Source organism: Chinchilla lanigera, unplaced genomic scaffold, assembly GCF_000276665.1.
Source record: "Chinchilla lanigera isolate Chin_1 unplaced genomic scaffold, ChiLan1.0 scaffold00089, whole genome shotgun sequence".
Classification (NCBI taxonomy): domain Eukaryota; kingdom Metazoa; phylum Chordata; class Mammalia; order Rodentia; family Chinchillidae; genus Chinchilla; species Chinchilla lanigera.
In genome coordinates, this window is record NW_004955490.1 from 7561072 (window position 1) to 7587717 (window position 26646).

At 39.0% G+C, this 26646-nt stretch overlaps 1 protein-coding gene across 1 annotated transcript in view; it reads left to right on the forward strand.

Moving 5' to 3' along the window:
* The window catches only part of Col4a6 (collagen, type IV, alpha 6), a 354614-nt gene that overhangs the window by 151385 nt on the left and 176583 nt on the right, over positions 1–26646 (forward strand). The window contains exon 4 of the mRNA XM_005404677.2: positions 10627–10707. Coding sequence (XP_005404734.1) covers positions 10627–10707 — 81 coding nt within the window. The remainder of the gene's footprint in view (positions 1–10626; positions 10708–26646) is intronic.

Below are 26646 nucleotides of genomic sequence, written 5' to 3' on the forward strand. Positions count from 1 at the left end.
CTCTCTCTCTCTCTCTCTCTCTCTCTCTCTCTCTCTCTCCCTCCCTCCCTCTCTCTCTCTCAAGTCCTGATATAATCTTCCATCATTATTGAGGCACATGGTGTCTACAATGTCTGTTCCTTTTTCTGTAATGTTAGCAGCTGTTGATATTTATTGCCTCAAACTATTACTTTTGAAAGTTGAAAATGTATATTTCTGGTTTTCTTCTGCATCTTTTAATACTTCACTTAGAAGAAACATCTCTTCAGTAATTTTTATGTTTACTCTGGGATATAAGCCATTAAGGAAAGGTAGGTTGAATGTTTGATTCCACAAACAGTTTTTTTAAAAAGGACTAATTTAAAAAATAATATTATTTCCCTAGCATCCTCTAAAGGTGCCTGGTGAGAGGTTTGTGTATAAGGGGGGACTGTGTGTGTGTGTGCGTGTGCGTGCGTGCATGCGCACACATATGTGTGTGTGTGGAAAGAGAGAGAGAGAGAGAGAGAGAGAGAGAGAGAGAGAGAGAGAGAGAGACTACCATTATGAATTCAGAGTCTTAAATATTTTAAGTATATCATTATTAAAGTTATTATTGAAACTCAAATTATTACTGTCTGGCTAATGGATCTATATCTAATGTATCTATATTCCTGAAGAATATTGGTCTGTAATAGTAACACTGGATTCACAGAATGAGTTAGGAAATAATTTCTCATCTTAAGTTTTGTGGAAGCATTTGTATATGATGGGTATTATTTATTCCTTAAATGTTTGTTAAAAATCACCAGTTAGGTTATATGGCCCAGGAGTTTCCTTTATAAGTCCTTTATGGGAGGGCTTTCAATTATTAATTCAACATCTTCAATAGGTAAAGAGCTATTCACTTGTCTGTTTCTCCTTCAGTGAGATTTGGTAGTTTGTGCCTTGCAAAAGAATGACCAAAGATGGAGCTCAGAACTTACAACAGAAGAGCTTTCTAAAATCAGGTTTTTAATGTCATTCCCTAAAAAACAGAAAGACAATGAGGTTTGAGATCATGAAGGATTTGCAACTGAAGAAATTTACAGTTTAAAATTGCAAAATCCTTGTTCAGGCTTCCATCTTCTCTCACTTGAACTATTGCAACATTCTCCTAATTAATCTCCTTGCCTCACTATCACCCACACCTGTCCATTATCCACACTACTATTGCAACTATTTTTCTGAAACCTCCATCTTGTCATGTTACTCCTTGATGAAATTATTCAGTGATTTCCTAATACTCAAAATAAAAACTAACCTCTCTCACATGACCTACAAGACCTGAATGAGTTGGTTCTTGTCTGAGTATGTAGCATTATGCCATGCCACGCTCTCTTTTACTTTCTTATTTCAGTCACTCTGGCTTTCTTTCACTTTCTCTTATGTCATGCTCCCTCTCGCCACAGGGAATGTGCGTGTACTGTTCTCTCTGCTGGATAATCTGCCTCATCCCCATCTCTTGAGCTAGTTGATATTTTCTCACTCATTTTAGATCTCAATTTGAACCACACTTTCTTCCACTGTAATAAAATCAACATGGTATTGGCTAAAAAAACAGACTAGAAGATCAATGGAACAGACTGGAAGAAACAGCCACAACCACAAACACACTCAGCCACTTAATCTTTGATAAAGGGGCCAAACAAGCTCACTGGAAGAATGATAGCCTCTTTAATAAATGCTGCTAGAAAAATTGGCTGGCGACCTGACGAAGACTGAAAATAGACCCAAATCTATCACCATGCACCAAACTCAAGTTAAAATGGATCAAAGATCTCAATAGAAAAACAGAAACACTAAATGGATTGGAAGAGAAAGTAGGTAAAAACCTTGAAGACATAGGGGTAGGCAGAGAGTTCATGAACAAAACCAAACTGCCCGTGAAATACTTCAAAGAATCAACAACTGGGATCTCATCCTACTGAAAAGTTTCTGCACATCTAAAGAGATCACCAGCACAGTAAAAAGAAAACCCACAAACTTGGAAAAAATTTTAGCTGACTGTCCCTCGCATAAAGGACTTCTATCTAGAACATATAAACAATTAAAAAAATCAGCCCCCCCAAATTCATAGACCCAATCTAAAAATGGGCATCTTAGATGAATACACACTTCTCAGATAAAGAAATACAAATGGGAAATAAATGCTTGAGAAAATGGTCAACATCATTAGTCATGTGAGAAATGCAAATTAAAACAACACTGAGATTTCATCTCATCCCAGTAAGAACGGCTAGCATTTAGAAACCAACAAATAACAAATGCTGGCAAGGCTGTGGAGAAATAGGAACCCTTCTCCACTGCTGGTGGGAATGCAGACTGGTGAAACCACTGTGGAAATCAGTTTGGAGATTCCTCAGTAAACTAGGTCTAGAGTTGCCATTCAACCCAGCTATTCCCCTTCTGGGTATTTTCCCAGAAGATCTGAAAATATCATATCACAGCAATATATGTGCACCCATGTTCATAGCAGTGCAATTTGTAATTGCTAAATTGTGGAAGCAACCCAAATGTCCATCCACTGAGGATTGGATAAAGAAATTTTGGTACTTTTAGATAATGGAATATTACTCAGCCATAAAGAAAGATAAACTCGAGGCTTTTATAGGTAAATGGTCACAACTAGAGACCATACTCGTAAGTGAAATAAATCAGACCTGCATGTGTAAGCATCGTATTGTCTCACTAGTGTAAGACCTGAAAGAGTGACTAAAAGCTAGGAGGTATGATAGACATTGTGAAACAAAAGGAAAATGCTCAAAAGTAAAGGGCAACTGGGGTGTTGGAAAAGAGAAGGGAAAGAAGGGGAAATTATGTAAGTATGTATATACAGGATAGCTAACATAGGTGTGCTAACTGTCTTCTATTGCTCTACAGAACGGACCAGTTAATGATTACTTGTTTGATCAACCTTGCATGTCTCTATTTGTTTTCCTGAGAAACCACTTTGAAGATATCAATAAGTAATACAACAACCTTGGTTAATTTCCTACAACTTTGTCTGTAACTCTGTTTTGTTTGTATTGTTCTAATGCTATTTTGTAAATGGACATCTGTTTGTTAATGTTTTCCTTCTTTTATTTTTTAAAATAAAAAAAATAAACCACACTTTCTTAAATGAATCTTCTCTGATTCCACCAGTGAGTCTGATTGACCCTGTTACTGTGCTCTCATATCCTTCTGTTTTTCTCCTTTGTGTCATATAGCACAATTATAATGAAGAGATTATCATTCACTTTTCCAGTGTTTGTTTCCCCTATGAGAATATAAGCTCGAAGATATCCAGGTGCCTTTGCACATACCTGTAATCCTAGCTACTTGAGAGACTGAGGCAGGGGGATTACAAGCTCAAGGCCAGCCTGGGCAAATTAGCAAGACCCTAGCTCAAAATAAAATTAAAAAAAAATAATAAGAAGGTAGTGTGTGCTGGGAATATTCCTCATGGTTTCCAGTGTATTTTATTGAACAGTATATACCTAAAATCTAGTTAATTACCTGTCACAGTAGAAAGTCAGTATTTGTTGAATGAAGAAATAATGCTGATGTCTTGAAGACTTAAAACTGTAAATTTTTATTGCATCCTTTTTTTCTATTACCTTTATCACAATTGTCATCCTTTTAAGTATCTCCAAATAGCTGCATCCCATATGATGGGAAGGAATGTATTTACTGTTTAATTGAGTTATAGTTTATAAACAATAAAATTTACAGATTATATATGTGTAGCTTGATGGATTTAGACCAATGTGTACACTTGAAAAGATTACCACAAACAAGAATAGAACATGTCCATCATCCTTAAAAAGACCTTTATATAGAAAAAAGAAACAATTACTCTTATTTTTCTTAATAAGAGGATTTATACTAAGTGTATATTATTTTTCTGCCTTCTGATACTCAATGTAATATCTATCAGATTAAACTATGCAGGTACACATATCAATAGTTTACTTTTAATATGTGAATGGTAAAATAAATATAATTTGTTTATCCACTCATCTGTTGGTGGACATTGAGGCTATATCCCACTTGGGGTGAATATGAATAAAGCTCAACACTCACGTACAAGTCACATTTAATTTTTTATCACGATATCCCAGGAATATATCAGTGTGCCTCATACACAGCGGGCACTCAAACATTTGTTAAGTAAATGAATGAATTTAATCCTTACAGTGCCAGTGATAAGTCTACCTTTACCTCTTACTTTGGATAGCATATTAGAACAAAGGAGCAAGAGAGACTCCGTTACAGGGAAAAACTTGAGTCCTCTCTTAATTTTTCCAAAGGCACATAGCTGTATTTAGACTATTACTACTAACAGTTACTTTTGACGTACCTCAGAGCTGAACGTGTGGTGCGAATGTGTCACAATGCTAATTGTAGAGTCTCCAGATAAAACTGAGGACAGTTAAATCTGAACTGCAGCTAAGTAATGAACACATCTTTAGTTTAAGTGTGTCCCACATATTGCATGGAATATACTTATAACCATTTCAGTCAGATTTATATTAAAGTGTTATTTATTGTCATTCTGAAATTCAAACAGTTTGGCACCCTATTTTGTATTTGCTAAATTTAACCACCATAACTGTGCAAAGTGTTTGATCCTCAAGCCTATTCCAGCCTTAAAGCTTGAGTACCTCTCACTGCCTCCCAGTAATTTTCCTTAGGAAATGCCTTCCTTTCATATCTACTCAGTACTACCGGCAAAGGCATGTATTTTAAGTATATTATGGGCAACATTTAGTTTGTCTATATGAGTGCTAAGCATTTTCTTGATGAATTTAAGTTCTAATAGAGCAGTACTGCATCTCTTCAAGACCTAGTTCTGGCTGTCTAGGGCTTTTCAAACAACATCCATCATGCTTGCTCCTCTCCAACTCCCTGACTCCGTCAGTTATGTTTGTGTGTGGTGTGGACACGATTGAGCAGATGTTGAAGTGAATTGATTTCCTTCACTACTAAGCAGTGTCTGGTGTCAGTTCTTCCTTACAATAAAGTGTGGGTGACAAGTCCCTCCTGGTAGGAAGCCAGCTCCCTCAGACTCCTTCCTTCTCTTGTGAGTCATTCATAAATTCGTAGGGAGCTGCTCTTAGGCAAATGCATACTAAATATCGTTTAATTTGTGCCTGTTTATATTTCAACAGACAGGTTTTATTGGGACAGTTGAGTGAAATAACAAAAGTGAACTACTTAGCATTATTATAAATGTGGCTTCAGGAATAGGTCTGAATTTTTAGACCTTGAGACCATTGGCAAGGAATGAAGATCATAAAAAGGATCTCAGGATCTTTGTATTGTTTTCCCTTTGAGATGTTTAGCTGTGTACTGAAAAGGGAAGTTCTGGCTTTGGCTCCTTACTTTGTTGCTTAAATAGCAAATGATACCAGCCCTCTGAAACTAAGAGGGTTTTCTTAAAATCTGGAAAATGGACACATAAAAGTTCTCCCTTTGCCTGTTTCAAATGTAGTTACAAGAATCATATAAGTTTATTTACAAAGTATACAAACAGTACAAATACCATTGAAAAACAGTAAAGTAGTACTAAAGTGCCATTCTTTACAAAGGCAAAAAAGGGCATCTCAATGAGCATTCTTCTTGTTTTTTCCAACTTTGCAACTTCAGGCTAATTCCTGGAACTAGTGAAAAGAATCCTACAGAAAAGAAGAGAAAAAGAGGCAAAGGATGAGGATACCTGGTTTCTTATCCTAACTCTGATATTTGATTTCCTATGTTGAGGAAGTCACTTACCAGCTAAGCTTCCATTTCCTAGGGTTTAAATGCAAATTGACCATTAACAATTTTCATGTGCAGTATTTAGATACAGTGGTTATATATAATACCAGCTAATGTGTATTCAGCATAGTATGTATATCAGGCACTTTACTTGGGGCATTATCTCATTTAACCTCACAAAATCATGAGAAGTACAATATTATCCCTATTTTAAAGTTTGCAGAATTGAAGCTTACAGGATTTAAATTGATTTGTCTTATGGTTGAAGCAACCAAGGGCTTCATCTCAAAGGAGTTTAATGTTTAGGAGGTAAGCAAAGATATAAATAAATCATTGTAGTATTGTGTATGTCTATATATATATATATATATATATATATGAATATCAATTTCATACTAGTGGTGGAAAATCCAATGAGTTTTGCTGTGAAGGGTGTTTTGAACTAATTTAAAGTTATTAAAACAGAATTGTTTTATTATATTGTATGAAACCAGAGTTGAACAACCATTTCAATAACCATTTGCTGTCCTACTTCCAGGATTATCTGTTATATTCCAAGGATTATCTTGTTTTTTACTGTGTAGAGTATTAAGTTCCTCGTGTCTTTGCAATACTACCCCTTCTTTTTTCTGAGACACAGTCACACCCCTAAGCCTCATCCACTTCTTCAACCCTACTGGGAGGAATCATCCAATAAACCTCTTCCTTTTTTGCTCCCCCCCGCCGACCCCGCTGAGTCACTGCCTCTTCTCATTTCTCTTCTTAAGAAGTCTAGAGTCCATGGACCATCCCTGTAATTACTTCTTTCCATGTACACTTGACTCCCTTGTCCTCTCATTTCTCTTTAAGGGTTTGGTTTATGGTAAATGGGAAAAGGGATAGGAAGGCATTTACACAAAAACTAGTGCCAGCAAAAGGATAGATGTATGAGATAGAAATGCTATTAAAAATATTTAACAAGCAAACAGACACCGATACATCCAAATGGACATCCTGCCCAAGCAGAGTAAACATCAGCCCTAGGCTGACTGGCATGGCAATACCAGTGCATACCACTGGATAATCAGCTCCAGAGAGAGACCAAAGTGATGCAGAATGCTGAGTAATCTGACATAGCTAATGTAATAATAGTAGCTAACAGTGCTTGTCCAATGAGCATGATATTTAATGAAGCTAGAGCATTTCACTGAAGTTTGTGGTCATGGGAGAAACTGAACTTAAAATTGGACTTGGGACATGTGGAATCATGGGAATAACGTGCCGTTAGTGTCAGAAGTGCTCTGCTCCACGTGCCATCGGTGTGCCCTAGGCCAGTGTTCTCATCTGTAAAATCAATGTTTTGGTTTAGGCCAGTGGTTCTTAATGAAAATACCCCAACCCATGATATTTTAGAAATTATGAGACCATATTTGGTTGTTTTGGTTGGCAGGGTAAATGTTTACTTATTGGAAGCTTTGAATGTTAGTTCTGTATACTGTGAAGAATTGTATTTCATCCTGTGCTACATTTAGAAGATCTCTAGACATTCTTGGACATGAAAACTCTTTATAATTTTATCTCAGTCCAAAATATAACCACTTCTACATATTGCAATGAATTTTTCCTGGTTTTATTGTTCCTGATAAAATATACCAAATAAAAAAGGGGAAAATTGTAAATTACCCCTACAACATTCTCATAAGTTATTTGTCATTCAGAGATTCATTGCACTAATGGTAGCTGCATTTCTTACACTCGAGTCACCAGTATCACAACCCAGTGGCATCCATTCTTCACCAGCACACTGTCATTTCATGTGCAGAACTGCCAGTCTCTGACTACTTCATAGCATCTTTTTTCATTATTTGTATTATTTTGGTGGTACTAGGTATTTAATCCAGGTAGCACTGTGGTAAATCCCGACTCATTTTATTTGAAGACTGCGTCATTAAGTTGCCCAGGCTGGGCTTGAACGTGTGATTATCCTGCCCCAGCCTCTTGAGCAGCTAAGATTACAAGCATGCACCGCTAAACTTGACAACTGAGTCTTCTCATATAGCCATAGATGTGCTTTGAAATATTGAGTATTTCAACAGATATTTCTTTTCTAAATTTTTTTATTTTAAAGATTAAAAAAAGCTAACAAAGCAAAAATGAAGACAAAATCAAAACAACACAAAACAACAAAAACGATATATGACCTCAAAACAAAAATTTGTTTATAATTAGATCATAATATTGCTTGCATATTCATTGTAGCTTCTTTCTATAACTTTCTTTTCAGGATGGCAAAAAAAATTATTATTATAAAAATGATAAACTGGTTTGATAAAATTAAGAACTACTTATTAGATGATCTTCCGGGGCCTTCTCAGCTTAACTTTCTATGTGTGTAAGGAGGGATGGATTTTGAGAAGAAGGGGAGAATGTTCTAAGGTGGGGATGACTCTTGTGAAGTGGCCTGGCCCAGTAGGGGTCAGAGTGTCCCCAGAGAAGTCAGGTTAGAGCATAGGTTTCCGTAGGTCCTGGTGTGGTAGTGTTACCTTAAAACCACTTTCACCCTTCCCACCTCTGTGTAATTGAAGACGCCTGGGGAAATTGCCAGGACTGGCATTACAGGAAATTGCCTGTGGCCAATGGAGCTTCTCTGGTTACTTTCCTCAGTAACAGAGGACAGTGGTAGTTTCCTGTCTGTTAACTGGAAGCGGCATGCCTCCTTGTTCTGAAAAGTTCCTAGGAAACTTTAGTTTCTGCTCCTTATGCTTTTGTCCAGCTCCAGTGATTGGAATTTACCCCTGTCTTATCCAGCACCCTTACCTCCAGCGTCCTTGCTACATGCTAAACATCTGGAAATTTTTGGACCATGGTACCAATTTCTTTCCTGTAATCCTGCTTATTATTTTTTATATACCAATTTTAGGGGATCCCCAAGCAGACATTGTTTGGAAGTGGGCTATAGTTTCACATAGATGCTAGTTTAATTTTGGCAACACCTGTTGAGTCCTCTCACCTGAAGGGGATGCCTTTTATCATTTAATAACATGTACGGATTTTTTCTTCTCAGTAATTATACATGCTTGTAGAAGACTTCTTAGAAAATACAGAAAAGTACAAAGAAAATACAAATGATCCATAATCCCATTAGCCAAATATTATACAAAGTGACTGCAAAGGTGAAAGCTAAACTCAGTGTTGCCTCTCTGTTGTCTATTCCGTGCCAGCCTGCAGCATTCTCCTCCCGGAGCACCTCTTGATCTCACCCTTATGAAAAACTTGCCTGTCCTATGTACTGTAAAGTGGAGGGCAAACGAGAAAGTGTACAGTAGAACTTAGCATGTCAAAGGCATATAAGAGAGATAAAATATCTCATATCTGGAAGGTGTTTGGAATCTAAAATAGCAATATTTTGTCATAGCTCTGCCATCACTACCTTATTACCAAGGTGTTGTGGTGATAAAGTATTATAGAAATGTCTGAGGAGATAAGAGGCCATCTGAAAAATTCACAGTGTTCCCTGGGAATTAAGAAAAGGCACACAGTACACAGAGAAAAGAATGATTAAGTGTGTGGCTAGCTTATAAATATGCCTTCCTTATTGAAAAAAAAATAGCAAACATTAAACAAAATATTGGATGATACTAAATCCATCCCAGAGATAACGTTCTTCTTACAGATATTAGTTGGAATTTATGTCTTTTTTATTCCCAAGGTGGATAAGGTCAGGATAGTAGTTCCCTCCACTTTGGGGTCCTTGTAGTAAGGCTGTGCTAGAGAGAGGACTTAAAAAACACTAAGATATAAAGGTTTTAAGGTCAAGACTTTAGAGTTAGTCAGACCTGGATTCAAACTGTAGCTCCATTTCTGAGATCATCAAACATTACTTGGTGTCACCCACTGTTTAGGCCTTTGGGATATAATGTTGGACAAGATAGAGTCGCTACTTAAATACAGATTGCATTCTAGCAGGAGAAGACAAAATGTCTAATGAGGAAAACATAACAAAGGACATAACTGGAAGTAAATATCTTAGGCTGGGTTATCAGGAATAGCCTAAAAATGGAGAATAAAAGTAAGACCCAGATGATGAAAAGAGGCCAGCAATAAAAGCACCAAACAAAAACCTGACAGAAGGACATTCCAGGGAGAAATAACAGCTGGGCAGAAGTTTTATGGCAAGAATAGGCCTGATTTTTTCTAAATGATAGAATGAACACTCACCCAGGTGATTGAAGCTGAGCTGAGCAAGCCAAGGGGAGAGTGAGGAGATGAGCCTGAGCAACGTCAGGTCATGTGGGGTCCTTGTGGAAATTCAGCTAGTAATCTTCATCATTATAAAGCACAGGGAGGGAAAATGAAGTTGGAGAATTTGGGACTATTTACAATAGCACTTGAGGAATTTGAATCTGACCAATTGGGCGTGGAGGTGTCACTGTAAGATTTGAATTGTGTGCTGGAAATGGAACCTGAGGAGATGAGAGCAGAGTACAGAGTGACCATTTTCGTCTGTTACATTTCCAGCATTTGAATTTCTCCCGGATTCTCTACTACAGCTATTGCTTTCTCCACAAATGCGAATCCATGAGCTACTGAACACCTGCTTTCACAGCAACATCATGCAAAGAAATTCTCTTGCATTTTGCCACTGAGATTTCTACCAGGAAGGCAGTATCTACATCATAGTTCCCAAACCAGCTACCAAACTGCCTACTTAGTAAGGCATATGCCTGATCTACAAGGATGGTATCTTAAGATGAGTTTTCAACTTTTGAATAGTGACACCATCAGGTGAAATCATTAGTCCACTTTAAATTTACTTGGTTAAGAGGGGTGTGACTAAAGGTACCTTGGGGCAATGTTGTTTCTTGGTTTGCATGATCTAATGTTTTCCTTTTTTTCTTTTAACAGGGAGAGGAGTCTCATGGAAAGCCATGTGGGGGCCAGGACTGCAGTCAAGGCTGTAAATGCTCTCCTGAAAAGGGAGCTAGAGTAAGTTGCTTATTTCACTATTGAAGGACAAATAGTTACAAGGGCTATTATCTGTTTTCTTTACAATTAAACTTCTTAGAACTTGCTCTTATGACCTCACAAAACAAGCAAAGTGATGAGGAGCAGCTGGAAGGAGCTTTGCCCGCTACTGATAGGCAGAACTGGACTGATCAAACACACTCTGAGAGACCAAGAAGAGGTTTCCTTCATTGACTTAATGCCAAAGCTCTCCAGAGTTTCATTGGCATACTTCCAAAAGCCAATTAGGTTTGCAGAACCAGATTGTGATAATGTCTGTAGATATGTATGAATTTTCATAGCTCATTTATATCTACTTGATTTTTCCCAACCACTCTGACAAACAGGTGGTCAAATTATTATGTACAGACTGGGATGTGATTTACCCGAAATTACCCTGCTTTTTAGAAATAGAATCAAGAGTACAGGGTATACATAAAGTCCACGAATATCAACAACTACACATAAAAATGGCTTGTAGGTACTGCACAAAAACACAGGATATGTGTTAAAACACTGTATCATATTGAATATATTATCCCTGTGCAATGTTTAAATTGTTGAGTAAATTGCAATGAACATAGTACATTCACATAACATTTCCATCAATCCTTGTATTTGTATAGTCCCCAGGTGAGTTGTATCTCTGATTTTCACTAAATAAACCTGCATTTTTAGTATAACCTAGAAAAGATATTCAAGGCAGTTTAGCTATGAAAAGTTAATATTTCCAGAATTTATGGCCATCAGGTGTAACTCAGATCTTCCAGTTTCCAGTACTTGTGCTCTCATCCCATTCAAACATGTCTACTTTACACTGTCAAAGGAAGGTAGCCGCATAAATAGGTCAACTAAACCTTCAAAAACATAGCCAGGCAGAGAACAGAGTGACCGCTCCGCCTTCTCTTTCATTATCTCCCATTTGCAGTAAAGTGAAATGTCAAACTATAACAGAATTGGAACAAAAAGAATAAAAAGCCATCTGTTCATCAAAAACAATCAGACCCATTATATATTAAAGATATAAGCTTAAAGAATCATGAAATATCAGAAAGGGGAGACATCTTAGAGAGCTTCTCATCTTATCTGCTGAATGTATAAAGAAAACAGACTCAGAAGGAAAATGACTTCCTGGGGTCACAGAATAAATTGATAACAAATTTCTGGCTATTACCTGAATCCTATGAGTTTTGATTTCTTACCTATTTATTACACTTACCCACTGCTGCATCCCTGGGAAACTATGTTCACTGTCACCGAGGCCCATGCCTTCATCTCTGATCTACAACCAGGAAACACTAGAAAAAAGTAAGTCTATGGTAAACCTCTGGATGCATTCTTTAAAAATGTACGAGTGGTAATGCCAAAGCAAAAGGCTCCGCCGTACCATTGTTGTTTCTTGTCTTTTTCTATGAGTAATCAGAGATACATACACATATATACAGAAATACCTTTATATAGTGGTTTTATTTCCTGAAGTCTTTTTTTATAGGATTTTATTGTGAAGTCTGAAATCTATTTGTAAAGCTTGAAGTTTCTGACTTTCCTATTTATTTTCTAAAAAAATCATAAATAGGCCCTTTTTTTAATTAATACATTGTCTGTAAGATCATTTCTTCTACCCCGTAATTTAATTCAACTATTTCCCTTCTGATGAGCACTTTGGTTGTTTCTGAATTTTTACTATTTTATAAAATGGCAATGCTACAGTGCAAGTATTTGAACAGGCTTCCTTGTACTTATCTCTATATTGAGATACTGAAAATGAGAGCTATTAAATAGACATTTTTACTTTTCAAAGCTACCAACAAATTATTCCACCAAGGATCTTCCAACTCATACACTCATTAGCATTTTGTTTGTGTCCATGTTTCTATATCCTTAACAACACTTCCTATTTTCCTAACATACTGAGTGAAAATTATCCTCTTTCCCTGAATTTGTACGATGTTTAAGCATCTTTTTTGCATATTCATTGGAAGTTTATATTTCTCATGCAAATTTCTTGGACATAACCGCTAACCATTGTACTATATGCTGATTCTTACTGACTTCATCCTTGCAACAACCCAAGTGCAAACAGATGAGATTTGAGGTATGATACAAAGGAATATTTCCTAATGGCTCCTGGGAATGGGGTGGGAAATAACTAATCAGACTTAACAGCCAGGGAAATGAGAACAAGCTCTATTCTGTTTGTCAAGTTGGGAAGCTTTTAAAAGTAGAAAATCGTATATATCTGAACTTTCGTCAATCCCCTTTGACAAACATGTTATGCTGAACTCATTGTTGAAGTCTAGCCTGAATTTTTTATTTTTGAAGATGGGAAGCAGTAAATTGACTCTTTGAGGAGCCCTCCTTTGGGTTCCAAACATCTGGAGCCCAAGTCTGGTTTCCCTTTTGAGAGCAACTGAGTGGCTGAAGAGGTAGGGAGTGGAAGAAACTGGAATATCGCTCCACGGATTATTTTTCCTCAGTGTTTAAAAGACACAGACTATACAGATTTAGACACATTCATAAAAATTATTTCTGAAGTCTAAAATTTCTGAGACTATTTGCCAGGGCTATTGATTCACACCTAGCTGTATTTTATGAGCCAAGAGCAACAGTGTCCTATTTTACAAATAGATATGGAGGCCGGTGCTCATGGGGCAAACTAAACATGAACGCTTGATGACACCTGTGCCACCAGGTCCTGTTTAGTCATCCTCCCTTCCCTTCTACGTTCTCAGAGCCAAACAAGATTGTTTAAACTGGCCCCACATTACTGATGCTGCAGGACAGCCCCTCTGCACCCCTTTTGTGCAGATGTCATAAAAATTTGAGACTGTTTTCCTTAGCTGAGTAGAAAGCACTGTTTGGATTTCAAGCCGTTCCTCTTTAGCTGGGAGAGGAATAGAAGGTTGGATCACTGCTGAGCAATGTTGCAGCCCTTGCCAGGCCCACCTCCTGCCTTGGGAAGACATCAAGCACACAACTTGCGGGGCAGTGTGTACTTTTCCCTTGCCAAAAGCCTTATGAACTGACTTGGACATTTTCCACAACACCTAGCACTCACGCAAGCTGCAATCCAACCCTTTGTGGGTGAAGCCACCTCAAACTGATTTCTCCAAGCTACGCCCCTCTGGTAAAAAGCTCATTAGCTAATGACCTAGTGACCTTGGACCAGTCACTCATCAGTTTCTTTATTTGTTGCGTACAGACAGTAACAGTCCCTGAGAAAGGGTGCACAGTGATACTTTGGAAAGAGTAAAGCCATGTGCCACTACTAGACAAGAGCTTTTGGCTTGAGATACAATATTCTAGCTTAAAGGTTTGTGAGGCTAGAATTTCATGTGAATCTAAGCTCAAGTCGTTTTTTGTTTTTTTTTTAATCTCATGCGTGTGTCCTGCTGCTTCTCTGCCACAGTTTCTCATGAATTCCAGAACCCAGATACATTAACCACTACTCCTGCCTTTTTTCCTCCCTCCTGCAAACTGCTGGTGTTCCAAGTATCAGCTGACTAGTGCCATGGCTGCCAAGAGGCTTTTCCATTTTCTCCTGATTTAAACAATTGCTCTGTACATCTTTCCTTCCTCATTGTGTACCCTCCCCCTCAACAGACACACACATACTTCTGCCCTAATCAATCACTACCACACACACCAAAGTCCTTGCTGTCTGCTTTTCCAAGGAAAAGTTCATATTGCGCCTGACCTTTTTGGGTAGCTGGCTCTTTGCTCCAGATGCACATAGGGTTTTTGCCTTTATTGCCCACTTACTCCTGAGCTTTCTGCGGGCTGTCCTCACTGCTGACACTATGCACTACTAACCTGCCAAATCCAATAGATACTTAATTCTCAGATTTCCTTGAAATCTCTGCTGCATAAGACACTTCCTTATGTCCTGAAACTCTCTGTTCCCTTGGATTTCATATCATTCTCTTCTAGTTCTTTTCTATGTTTGATTATGATCCCCTCAGAGTTCTGTCCTCATCCCTCTTCTTACTGTTGCCCTCTCCCAGGGTGGTTTCAAATACTCCAAGAATTTCATCCACAACCTATATATTGATAAGTATTAAATCTGTAGCTCTAGCTCAACTGTGCTTCATGGCAATATTGGAAATTGCTTGCTTGCAAGATATTTTTGCTGGTATTTTTTTAACTGGCACCACATAAGCATGTCTCATGCGAAACTCAGCCACCAAACCTTACCAAACTAGTTCCCTTCCAAATCCTACATGTGTCTTCTCAGCAGCAAATGGGCCCACTCCAACACTCCGTTGCTGAAGTTAGAAAATCTGGAGTCATTCTTGTCTTCTTTCCCTTCCTCACTGCCACTCCCAACTCACTGTCAAACCATATGCCTTTGTCTTCTGAAATGACGTTCAAATTCACCCACTTTTTTCCATCCTCACTGCTCCAATCCAAGCCTGTATCATTTCTTACCTAAGTTACTACATTAGCTTCTAGACTGGTCTCCTAGCCTCTAATCTCTCTGTTGCCCTCTCAGCTATTTCCCACTTTCCTGCTCTAGTCTTTGAAAACACAAATAGCATCATGAAACTCTTGCTTAGAATCCTTCAGTGGCTCCCCATAGATTTCACAAGGAAATCTTTAGGATGCATACAGTGTCCTCCATGACTTGGCTCTTGACTACCTCTCCAACATTACCTCTCATCACTAGAAACCCTACTTCTTCTCTGCAGAAAATAAAATAAGAAATGATTTTTTTTTTTTTATTTTATTTTAAGGATAAAAGGAGGGAAACATTAACAGACATACAACATTTTACAACATATCGCAAGCACAATACAGACAATACAGAGTTACAAACAAAGTGGTAGGGAATTAACAATGGTGGTTGTATTACATATTGATATCTTCAAAGTGGCTTCTCATGAAAACAGATATAGACATGCAATACTGGTCAACCAAAGACTCATTGACAGTTTCTTTCAGCATAGAAACAGCAGATAGAAGAACAACCATGTTATCTATCCTGTATATACATACATACAAAATTTTTCCTTCTTTCCCTTCTCTTTTCCCACATCCCAGAAGCCCTTTACTCTTCGGTGGTTTCCTATCATTTCACAGTGTCTATCATACCTCCGAGTTTAACTTAACTCTTTCAAGTTTTACACTAGTGACACAATGCGGTGCTTGCACATGTATGTTTGATTTATTTCACTTATGAGTATGGTCTCTAGTTGTGACCATTTAAATATAAAGGCCTTTGGGGGCTGGGGATTTAGCTCAGTGGCAAAGCGCCTGCCTGGCAAGCGCGCAAGGTCATGAGTTCGGTTCCTGGTACCAGAGAAAAACCAAAAAAAAAAAAAAATAAATAAAAAATAAATAAATAAATATAAAGGCCTCGAGTTTATCTTTCTTTACAGCTGAGTAATATTCCATTATATAAAAGTACCATAATTTTCTTATCCAATCCTCGGTGGATGGACATTTGGGTTGCTTCCACATTTTAGCAATTACAAATTGTGCTGCTATGAACATAGGTGCACATATATCACTGTGATATGATGTTTTTAGATCTTCTGGGAAAATACCCAGCAGGGGGATAGCTGGGTTGAATGGGACCTCTAAACCTAGTTTTCGGAGGAATCTCCAAACTGATTTCCACAGTGGTTTCACCAGTCTGCATTCCCACCAGCAGTGGAGAAGGGTTCCTATTTCTCCACAGCCTCGCCAGCATTTGTTATTGGTTGATTTCTTAATGCTAGCCATTCTTACTGGGGTAAGGTGGAATCTTAGTGTTGTTTTAATTTGCATTTCTCGAATGACTAATGATGTTGAACATTTTCTCAAGAAATGATTTTAAACCATGCACGTACATTGAACTGTGTACAGTTCTCAGAATGTGCTATGTCATTTGACATGGTGCAGGTTTTGTATCTACTTCTCACTCCATGTGTGCTGTCCATCCACTAGTTCAACATTTCTCTGCTAATTTGCTTAACATCGAACACAAGCTTCACCTTTTTGTGAAGCTTTCCATGATCTGCAAGGTTGAGTTTGCCTAATTCCATGATCATTCCTTTCATGCTAAATTAAACTATTCACTTGTCTACTTCCCACTATGTTATGAGTGACTAAATGGCAGAGACTAGGCATTACAAACTGTTCTGTGGAAGTCTGGCCAACTGACTGAGACATCTTATCTAGATGTAGGACCATTCCTGCTCTCCACATCCTGGATCAACTATTAGGTCCTTAAGAAGCCGATTGAAGTTTCTGTCTAAGAAGGACTCAATGATCGAAAAAGAAAGCAAAGTGATAGAGCAGCTATTTCCTTACCAGTTTGAGATGTCATGAGCTATAAGAGTACTGCAGTCTAGTTCCTATAATTTGCTTTGGGGATTCTGTTCTCCCTAACTTCCCTGAGTTATTGACTCAGATGTCTTCCCCCACCCAGTTGCTTCTTACCCTATAAACCAATGCAAGGTATTTGGCAAAATATTTTATTTTGGTTTTTGTTATACTACCAACAATTTTTTGTTCCTCCAAGATGAAGTCACTGATGAATAACTGTGAATCAAAAGTAGCCCCTAAGTCTCTTTTTTCCATTTCTGTTCTCCTTTCCACCAAACATTTTGCACAAGTCTTGGTGGTCTTGCATTTCCATTGTTTCATTTCCTTGGAGGGGAAGGAGGGAAGTAGCCTCTGAGCAGGGAAGTAGCCACTGGGTGGCAGTAGGAGAGAGGTAGAAAATCAAATGTCCTGTGTGATCACTTAGGTCCAAAGGTAATTGATGATGTTATAAGTTAGTGTCTTTGTACTGAATCAAGATGCAGTCATGGCTCACAGATGTTCATAGATGATTTACACTTTTCTTTGGTCATATTAGAATATTACGGGATTTATGGAGTGTATTTTCCATACCAGTAAGAGAGGCTTCTGCTAAAGAAAAGCCAGGGAGCTGGAGAAGGAGATAAATACCCAGGTGTAGAGTAAAGAGCACTGTTAGCTCTCCAGAGACTTAAGCGTTATGTTTGAGCTTTGCCGACTGAATTGCTTCAGGCTGTTGTTTTCCCTTTTCAGGGTCTGAGTTTACTCATAAGTAAAAGGAGGGCGTTAGACTGTGTGATCTCAAATGACCCTCGAGCTCTGACAGTCTTAGTCAGACACCATGTTACTGTACTCTGATGGTTTCCTCCCCCTAGAATATCTTATTGTGCTTTCTAGTGTTGTAGTGACAAATGAAGGGCAATTTTGACAGGGTTCTACTCGCTGAGTGGTGCCTTGGCCACTGCCTCAGACATAATTCATTTGCTGTGGCTTCTTTACTGCTGCTGCTGGAGGCTCTTGACATGGAAGCTGTGTGACTTGAAGAGTCACAGAGATTCTTTTTCACCGAAATCCCACGCTATCTTTCCTGCCCTGCCTAGGAATCATTCTTCTTACAGTTCTAGCTTATACATTCACTCTTCAGGTTAAGCACTGCCTTGTCCTTGTATTGATTGAGTAATTCACATATCTCTCTGTGATGAGAAGAGGAATATTCACTCTGAATAACTAGGGAGGAGTTGTGTGTACAGATCACATCTTTAGGGACCACTCGGTTTTTCTGTGCTAGCTCTGCGAATCGATATGCCAGAGATGATGGATATCGAGGCAGGGGTGAGAATTTTACATGTCAATGTGAGACACATTCTCTCCTCCTTGAGTCTGACCTCTTTGTCCCTTGACAGCTGTTTACTTCTTTTTTCTCCTTGTTTCTCTCTTATCCATAGTTCTTAATGTCTTCCTTTTTCCCTCTAGATTTTCCCCTCCCTTGCCCCAACATTTGTATATCACTATCCGTCATTCCCATTTTCCCTCACCTAGTTTTTGTCCCCTTTTGGTTGCTTGAGATTGCTTCTTGGCTCACCCATCTTTGGCTACAGTTCCCATTGTCACCTGTCAGCAGGCATTAGAACTTCAGCATCAGGGTGTCAGGAAAGAGTTGTGATGTTCTGTAAAAGTATCCCACTTACCAGAGATTCTCAATCTCAGAACCCGGAGTAGTGCTCTCCAAAATTGAAAAGTGGGTCCCAGCATGCAAATCAATTCCTTGGGTGTAAAAGAAAATATTAGAACTTATTTCAATTTATATGGAGAAAATCTAGGAAGAAACTAAGATTTGGATTAATGATTTAATTTAGGTAAAGTGAAACTGGTATGCTAAGTGCTATGCTAAAATTGTATTAATTATTATTACTATCACTAAGTTTTTCAAATATGTGATGCACGTATCATCACTAGAGCAAGCTCACCAGGTCTGTTCTTGGCTTTCCTGTTGCATGTGTTCTGTACAAAATCAATAAGGAAGTGTAGAGGCTCCACAAGATGGAAGGGGTGACTTTTGGGCCCTCATTTTCTTTTCCTGTATATATAATAAAGATATTACTGTTCTTGGACCTAGTTAAGTGGATATAGGTCTTATATTACCTAAATTTTTTAACCTTCACAAAATGGACAAGTGGACTAAGAAAATTCCCACAAGTAACCCCTGTTACTAAAGATAACCCATGTATTAAAGATAATTCTAATAATGCAGGTGCCTGGAAATGAAAAAGCTCACATTTCCACTACTAGAATGATTTTTTCACTAGCTTCATTATGAAGTAAAAATCACAACAATCTAGTTATCCCTGACAAGAAGTCAGCAAAAAAGTAATGCAAGAATAGTCAAGAAACCTATATGAAATATGAATTTATATTCATTCTCAATAATGAAAGATCTTGCCCTAATTATATTGTGCCTTGAAATATTAACTAAAAAATAGTAAAACCGTCACAATCAAGACATTTAACATCCTCTTTATTCCATCTTTAACATCTCCTTTCATATTATCTATTTATGGTTCTTTGTTGCATATATACATACAAACACCTATATAGAGAGTGGGATATATGTGTGATTTATATAATGATTAATACTCTATTATATAAATATACATATATTGAGGAAACATGCCCCCAAAATTTTACTTCTTACAATGCTGGGGATTGAGCCCTGGGCTTTACATGTGCCAGTCAAGTGCTCTACCACTGAGGTACAACCCAAGGTTCAAGGGTGCTTTTTTTAACTGAGAAAGGCATGCACTCAAAAACAACTGGAAATCAGTAGCCTAGACCATAGTTAAAATAGATGGAGAATTGCAAGTAGGAGCAAAATAACACTGCACAAGAGAAAAACAGCTGTGCCCAGGTCTCTTGCTCTTTCCATTCAGAAAAGTCACGCAATCACTTAGAGGGCCTCACCCTGACAACTTCACATGAAGCAAGGAGGATCTCAGGAGTTGGAAGAACCAGAGAGCAAAAGAACTTTTTAAGTCAGGGAATCACAACCTGGGACATTGGATCTACCCCTCAAGTGGCACATCACAGGTCACAAAAGACCTTCACTGCATGCCTGTAAATGCTCTTTCCCTCACTTTAAATACAAAAAAAGCTTAGAAGAAGGATCCCTTGTAAGTGGCATAGCTGATCTGGAACAAGTATTCTATCACTCAGACCCATTGGTGTTCTTGCTACCATGTCAGACGGCTCCGTAAACCCATGCTCACCATCAGCTCAGCTCCCTGAATTACTCACTGTAGTTGGATTGGTGTGAATAGAGTAAGACTTGGAGTGGAGAAAACATGGTAAGACGTAGACCAAATATTAACAAATCGATTTGTTCTCTTCCTCTGCACCACTAAATAGTAATTCCTAACTGTATGTACAGCAAATGTGTATCTATTCTTGTCTGATTTTTTCTACTATTTCTGTCTTTTAAAGAGAAACTAAAAGGAGGTCTTGGTTTTCATCTATGATGACAGCTTTTGTGAGGAATCATGTCAATTTTTACTGCTCTAAGGCAGGTCTGTTCCTTTATGCAGGCGATTCACTATATATATAAAAGCTTACTACAATGGAGTTAGAAAAGTATGGAGATAAAGTTATGTATATGTTAGGGAAGATATTTGCTGTCTATTTTGAAAGAAAACCTTCATTAAGGAAAGTCTTCCAAAAATTTTATTAATTGCATGGCATTTCTCTTATGCACTATGAGAAGTCAATGGGGAAATGTGATTGCTTTGCAAAAATTTGCCTCACTGTCATCTTTTCAAAGGGGTTTTATTTTTAAAAATGCATCACCTGGCCAATTATTTGATGATCACCTGTACTTCAAAATCTATAGAGATGGAGGTTCTTAAACTGCTCTGTACTTTATTTTTCTCATTGTGTTGTGTGAAGTTTAATCCCACTAGACAAGCATGTAAGAAGGCACTCACAGGTCCAAGTATTGGCGTAGGCACTGAGGGAGAACGCAAGCATACTATAAGCACAAATGTCTTTTTGGGAGATACACACAGCAACGTCTAATTCCCTGACACTGCATCTGACTAAAAGTCTGAATGGCAGAACACAAAACTTCAAAAGGAGAGCTTGACATGGTGTGGAGTTATTAAGCAAACTCTTTTTTTAAATATTATGACAAAAATGTTTTTAAGAAGGTTAATTTTGTGGGGATCATGCAGGGTTGAATGAAATGAGTGACATGACAAGCAGATACTAGGCTCCCTATTTTTAGAGGTTAGGTTGCATGTCCAAAATCCCCTAGAAAAAAAACAAAATGGAAGGTAGCCATTTTCTGCTGCTTAGATGTTATATTTAACATAAGTGATTTTATTTTGGAACACACGTACATTAATGTGAACTAGGGAATTGATAATGAGGGCTTGTGTTCATTTTTAATGAATGTATTATCTTGTTTTTTTTTAATTCAGTGAAGACAGAGCTAGGTCCTTTCTCTCGCATTCTACTAACTCCTTGGAAACCAGTGTCTTCATTGGTTTGTCCCGACTTATCCCACCTGAGCAGAGTTCATCCTAAAACCAAGTGGAATCCACATCACAGATGTGACCCTGTCTTAATTACAGAGCTAGAACTGTAACTTGCTTTCTTCTCTGTGGCACTAGTTGCTCCTGATGTTCCCACAGTACTTGGGGAGAAAGATCAACTCAATGGTTTCTGAAAGGTCATCTGTTTCCCACTTGACAACTTTTGTTGTGGGGATTTTGAGCAAAACATGGCGTTTGTGGAATCAGGAAAGAAGTTTTTGTTGTATAAATGATAGATTTTAAATTTGAACAGTGAAAAAAATCTACTGAGTACCTTAGAGTCATGTCCCTATTGTGGATTAGTAGCTATGACTATGCCAAGCTCATATTGTAGACTTAGCTAAGCACTTGGCTTTGTGCTGTGCACTAGAAGCTTTTACACATTTTATCCTCTACATTATAAGCTTGTTCTTACTCTTTAATTTTAAAAACCCATAGAAAAATAATGATCATTCCTTCAGCCCTCGGGGAAGTTAATATATATGCTTGGTTATTGCCTATATCAAGAAACCATGATCTCTATCCCTGTACATGTCTTCACTAGTTGAAGTAATTGTAGTGATTTGGTATACCATTGCTTTAGTTGGGTTTTGTTGCAGAGTAGACACAAGTCAGTGATTGCTGACCCTTTCAGATGTTTGCTGGAGGAATGCCAGTAAAGCTATGAGCAAGAGAGGGAGCTGTGGAGAAACATGCTGTGGGGCCCTGAACAGAATGAAGGGGAACCAAGGTTCAGGAGCCAGATTTCCCCAGAGAGAAACAAAAGGAAAGCAAACAAAGGAAGAGACAGGTATAAACAGGCTCCCCAGATAGAGCCTCTTTTCTGTAAAAAACAGAGCCTCAAAACTACACAAAGCTCAAAGAAAGGAGCCAGAGTTTAAATGTGGCTTTTCAATTTAGTTGAAGAAACGAGCATATATAGAAAATGCCACACATATATAGAGCAACATGTTATTCTTCAAGCCTCTTCATACACTCCACAAACTAAAAGATGTATCTAAACCTGTATATCCACATAGATATCAATACCAACTCCCTGCCCCCAAACCACACACATATGAAATAAGCAGAGATAAATTCCAGACAGGGACTCAGGAGCAGGAATACGCAGTCCCATAGTGTCTAAGATGGGCTAGTTTTTAAGGCATGTGATAGAGTTTAGTAACCTGGTACAGTCCATTAACAGAACTGGTGTTGTGGTTTGCATCTAGATGTCCTCCAGAATCTCATGTGATCATAGGGCTTTTTCAGAGGTGACTGACTCTAGGGTGTGTGATTGAGTCAAGGTGCAATCCTGGAATTAAGGATGAGTGATTGCTGTATCTGTCCACTGACTGGATTGACACTACCTTAATCCTGGTAGGCTGGATGCAATATAAGGGACAGAAAGGGGGTTGTCTTACCCTTCCCTTGCTTGCTTTTGCTGTCTTCTGCTGTCATGAACTGTTTCTCCTCTGTGATGCCTGTCTTCCATGACACCCTGCCTTGGAGCCAGCCAATATGAACTGAAAGCTCTGCAAACTGTGAGCTAAGTAAATCTTTCCTCCTTTAACTTTGGGATTTCAATATTTTGTCTCAGCAATGAGTAAAGTAACAAAGACAGAGTTTGGTACCAGAGAAGTGGGGTTGTTGCTTTTACTATACCTTATCATGTGGTTCAGGAGCCTTTGGGAATGACTTGTGAGAAGAGTTTGGAAAGGTTTGGAGATGCTGGCTGAAAAAGTAGAGCTGGAATGACTTACGCTGTTCTTCATGGGAGATTCATCTCAGAGCTCAGAAAACCAGAAAGCCAGTAGAGACCAGGCTCAGGAAGCTTCTGCTGGGAAGAAGGACTACATTGGCTACTGGACTCCAGATTATGTGTGTTATGCCTTGGTAAAAAGTTGCTCTGCATTTTGCTCATGTCCAGAGATTTTTCCCAAAGCTGCTATTAAATGTGGCAGACTAATTAATCTGGCAGAAGAAATTTCAAGGCAGTTGAGTGTTGAAGTGGTAGCATGGCTACTGTTAGGGGCTTTTAGCCAGATCTCTGTTAAAAATCAAGAGCAAAGAGCCCAGAAGAATGATTTAAAATTTGTGAGTTTGGCCAGAAAGAAAGCTTCAGGAAAACCATGCACCGAAAATATAGAACAGAGGAGATCTTGATTGCTGAGAAGGAACAGGAGAATACAAAAGATGGCCTGAGAGCATCACAAGAAACAGGAGGACTTCACCTGTATAGCCTCAAAATTGTAAAAGTAACACTTTGCTTTGAGGAGAAAGTGGCAGAATACCATGTTCCAGAATGGCAGTACCCTAGAGAATTTGCTCCTCCAAACTGGATTCAGAGTGCTCAGTGATCCAGGAACTTGACCCTTACAGCCAAGAGAAAGGGAAGCAAGGCTATTGCTCCAGCTGGTAGCAGATCTTGGCATCATCCACATGGTGCTGGTGTTATGTGCATGTAGAACGGAAGAGTTGTGGGGTCAGGAGGGCTTCCATGCAGATTTCAGAAGGGCTGAGAGGCCAGGCAGTGTACCCCCTGAGAGGGCAGTGTATAAAGCTGTGAGTGTGAAGCTAAAGGTATAGCAGAGACCCTAGAAGTTTGGAAAAACCAGGAACCTGGGTCATCTGAGGAAAACTGCAAGGAAGGAGCAGAGTGGGCCCAAGATAGAAGCCATGGGAGCTACAACAACCAGAAGTGTTATAGGGACAGAGCCACCCAAATCCTTTGAAGTTCACATCTTGCTACAGATTACCTTGGATGCTGCACATGGAACAACAGCACTTATTGTTTCCCCTGCTGGATTTTGGACATGCTTCAGTCCCAGTCTTTTGTATCCCTGTTTGTAACTTTTGGAATGGAAATGTCTATCATGTGCCACTGAATGTTGTAAGTTTCTAACTTTCTTTTCATTTGTGTAAGGACTCCTAACTAAGAGTTTGCCTTAAATCTCAGAGGAGACTTGGGACTTGGACTTTTCAACAATGCTGAAACTATTAGGATTTTGGCAACTCTTGGGGATAGACTGAGTGCCTTTTGCATAAAGGGATGTGCATGAGTCTTTTGGGGGCCCGGGGTGGAATGTTACTGTTTGTGTCTAGATGTCACACCAAAGCATCATGTGGTTGATTACAGGGCTTTTTCAGAGGTGACTGAATCTACAGTATGTGATGCTGGTATCAGTCCACTGATTGGTTCGGTGTCACCCTAATCCCAGCAGTTTGGATGAAATATAAAGGGTAGAAAGATGCTGTTAAGCCATGTTGCTTTTGCTGTTTCTGCCACCATAAACTGTTGCCCATCTACCATGTGCCACCCTGCTTTGGAGCCAGCCAATTATGGACTGAAACCTTCACAAACTGTGAGCTAAATAAACCTCTCCCCCTTTAATATTGGGCATTGGGTATTTTGTCTCAGCAACAAGAAAAGTAACTAAGATAACTGGGATCTTTTATGCCAATAATTGATAGCAGTGTACCAAAGCAAAAAATTAACTTCTCCCTAAGTTTTACCTTTTAAAACAAGACCAAACTAAGCCTGAGCTCTGAAAGCTGAATGCAAACCTGTCTCCAGCCTCCTACACTCCTTCCCTATAAAATAAGGAGCTAAGGCCCTTCTTCCCCCAGTTACAGTATAATTAGCCCCCTGCTCCTGCAGGCCCACAGTTTGACCAACCCCCACAGAGCCTCCTCCAGTGTGAGTTTCCCAGATTCTTGAGAGGAACCTGGTCTCACTCTGGGATCAGCACGGACTCTTCAACATCATCCTCAGAAAATCCCTGCTCCCAGGAACCCTGAAAATGGCATCCATTTCCCCACACAGCCAACCCTGCAAGGTTGCCAGACTGCCCCGTAGGGGCTCCAGGTGACTTCTTAGGGTCAGTGGCAGTGCTGCTAAGGTAAGGGGCCACAGCAGGGAAGCTGAGTTGAAATGACAGTATTCCTGTGCCAGCCCAGGCTTCCAGACCAGCCATGAACCACCAACCCTGCAGACCTGCTACCCCAGGAATGCCCATCTGCTGCCAAACCACAGTGGCCCTTGGCCCCTGGGGAGGGGAAAAGCCAGTTGGGAAGAAGCGAAACCACACAACTTGGGAACTTTGCCCCAGCTTCCAAACTGGAAGTCCTCAAATGGCCCTTGCACCCACCACCACCACCATGTTTACCTCATGAGAAAAGAAAGAGTTGGATTCACAGGACAGATGTCAGAACCAGAGGGCAGCTTAGAGAGTACCTTGTCCAACACCTTCATCTTATATATGGAGAAAGCAAGGCCTACAGTGGAGAAGATACTTAAACTCTTAGGAGTGTCAAAACTCCTTTCCTTGATTATGAAGGCAGATGTGTGTGTGTGAGAAAGGAAGTAGGAGGACGGACAGAGATGGGAGGGAGGAGAAAGGAGAGAAAGGGAGGAAAAGTAGAGGGAGAGGAAGCAAGGAGAGGGGAGGGATGAGCACAATATGCAAGCCTGATCCAGAGAACTCTTGAGCATAAATACATACTAGACAATGACTAAAAATTTTAGGGTCTAAATTTCCCCACTTTAGTTGCAGATACTCTTCCCACTTCCCCGAGTCCCATAAGTACCCAAAGCATGATAAGAAAATTTGTCATCTTTGGAATACAAATAAGCTTAGTAGTTAAAAGCACAGACTTTTGAGTCAGCTAGAGCAATTTTGTAAGCCCTGGCTCTATCATTTGCTATGTGTGGGATCTTTACCCAGAAATTTCCAACAAGAAACAATATTGCCTTCCCCAACTCCAGGGAATACTTGGCGATATCTGGAAACATTTATGGTTGTCACAAGTAGTAGGATTCTACTTGCATCTAGTGGGTAGGGTCCAGGAATGTGGCTAAACATCCTAGAATGCACAGGATGTAGAATTATCCCACCCTGTCAGTAGTGCCAGTGTTGAGAAACTGCATTTGGCAAATGGCTTAACTATTCTGCACTTCAGGTTCAAGTTATGGTACCTATCTCATAGGATTTTTCATTAGTCCATATTCGCAGTACATGTTTATATTCATCTTACACAGTAGATACGTGTACTTTTTTTTTTTTTTTTTTTT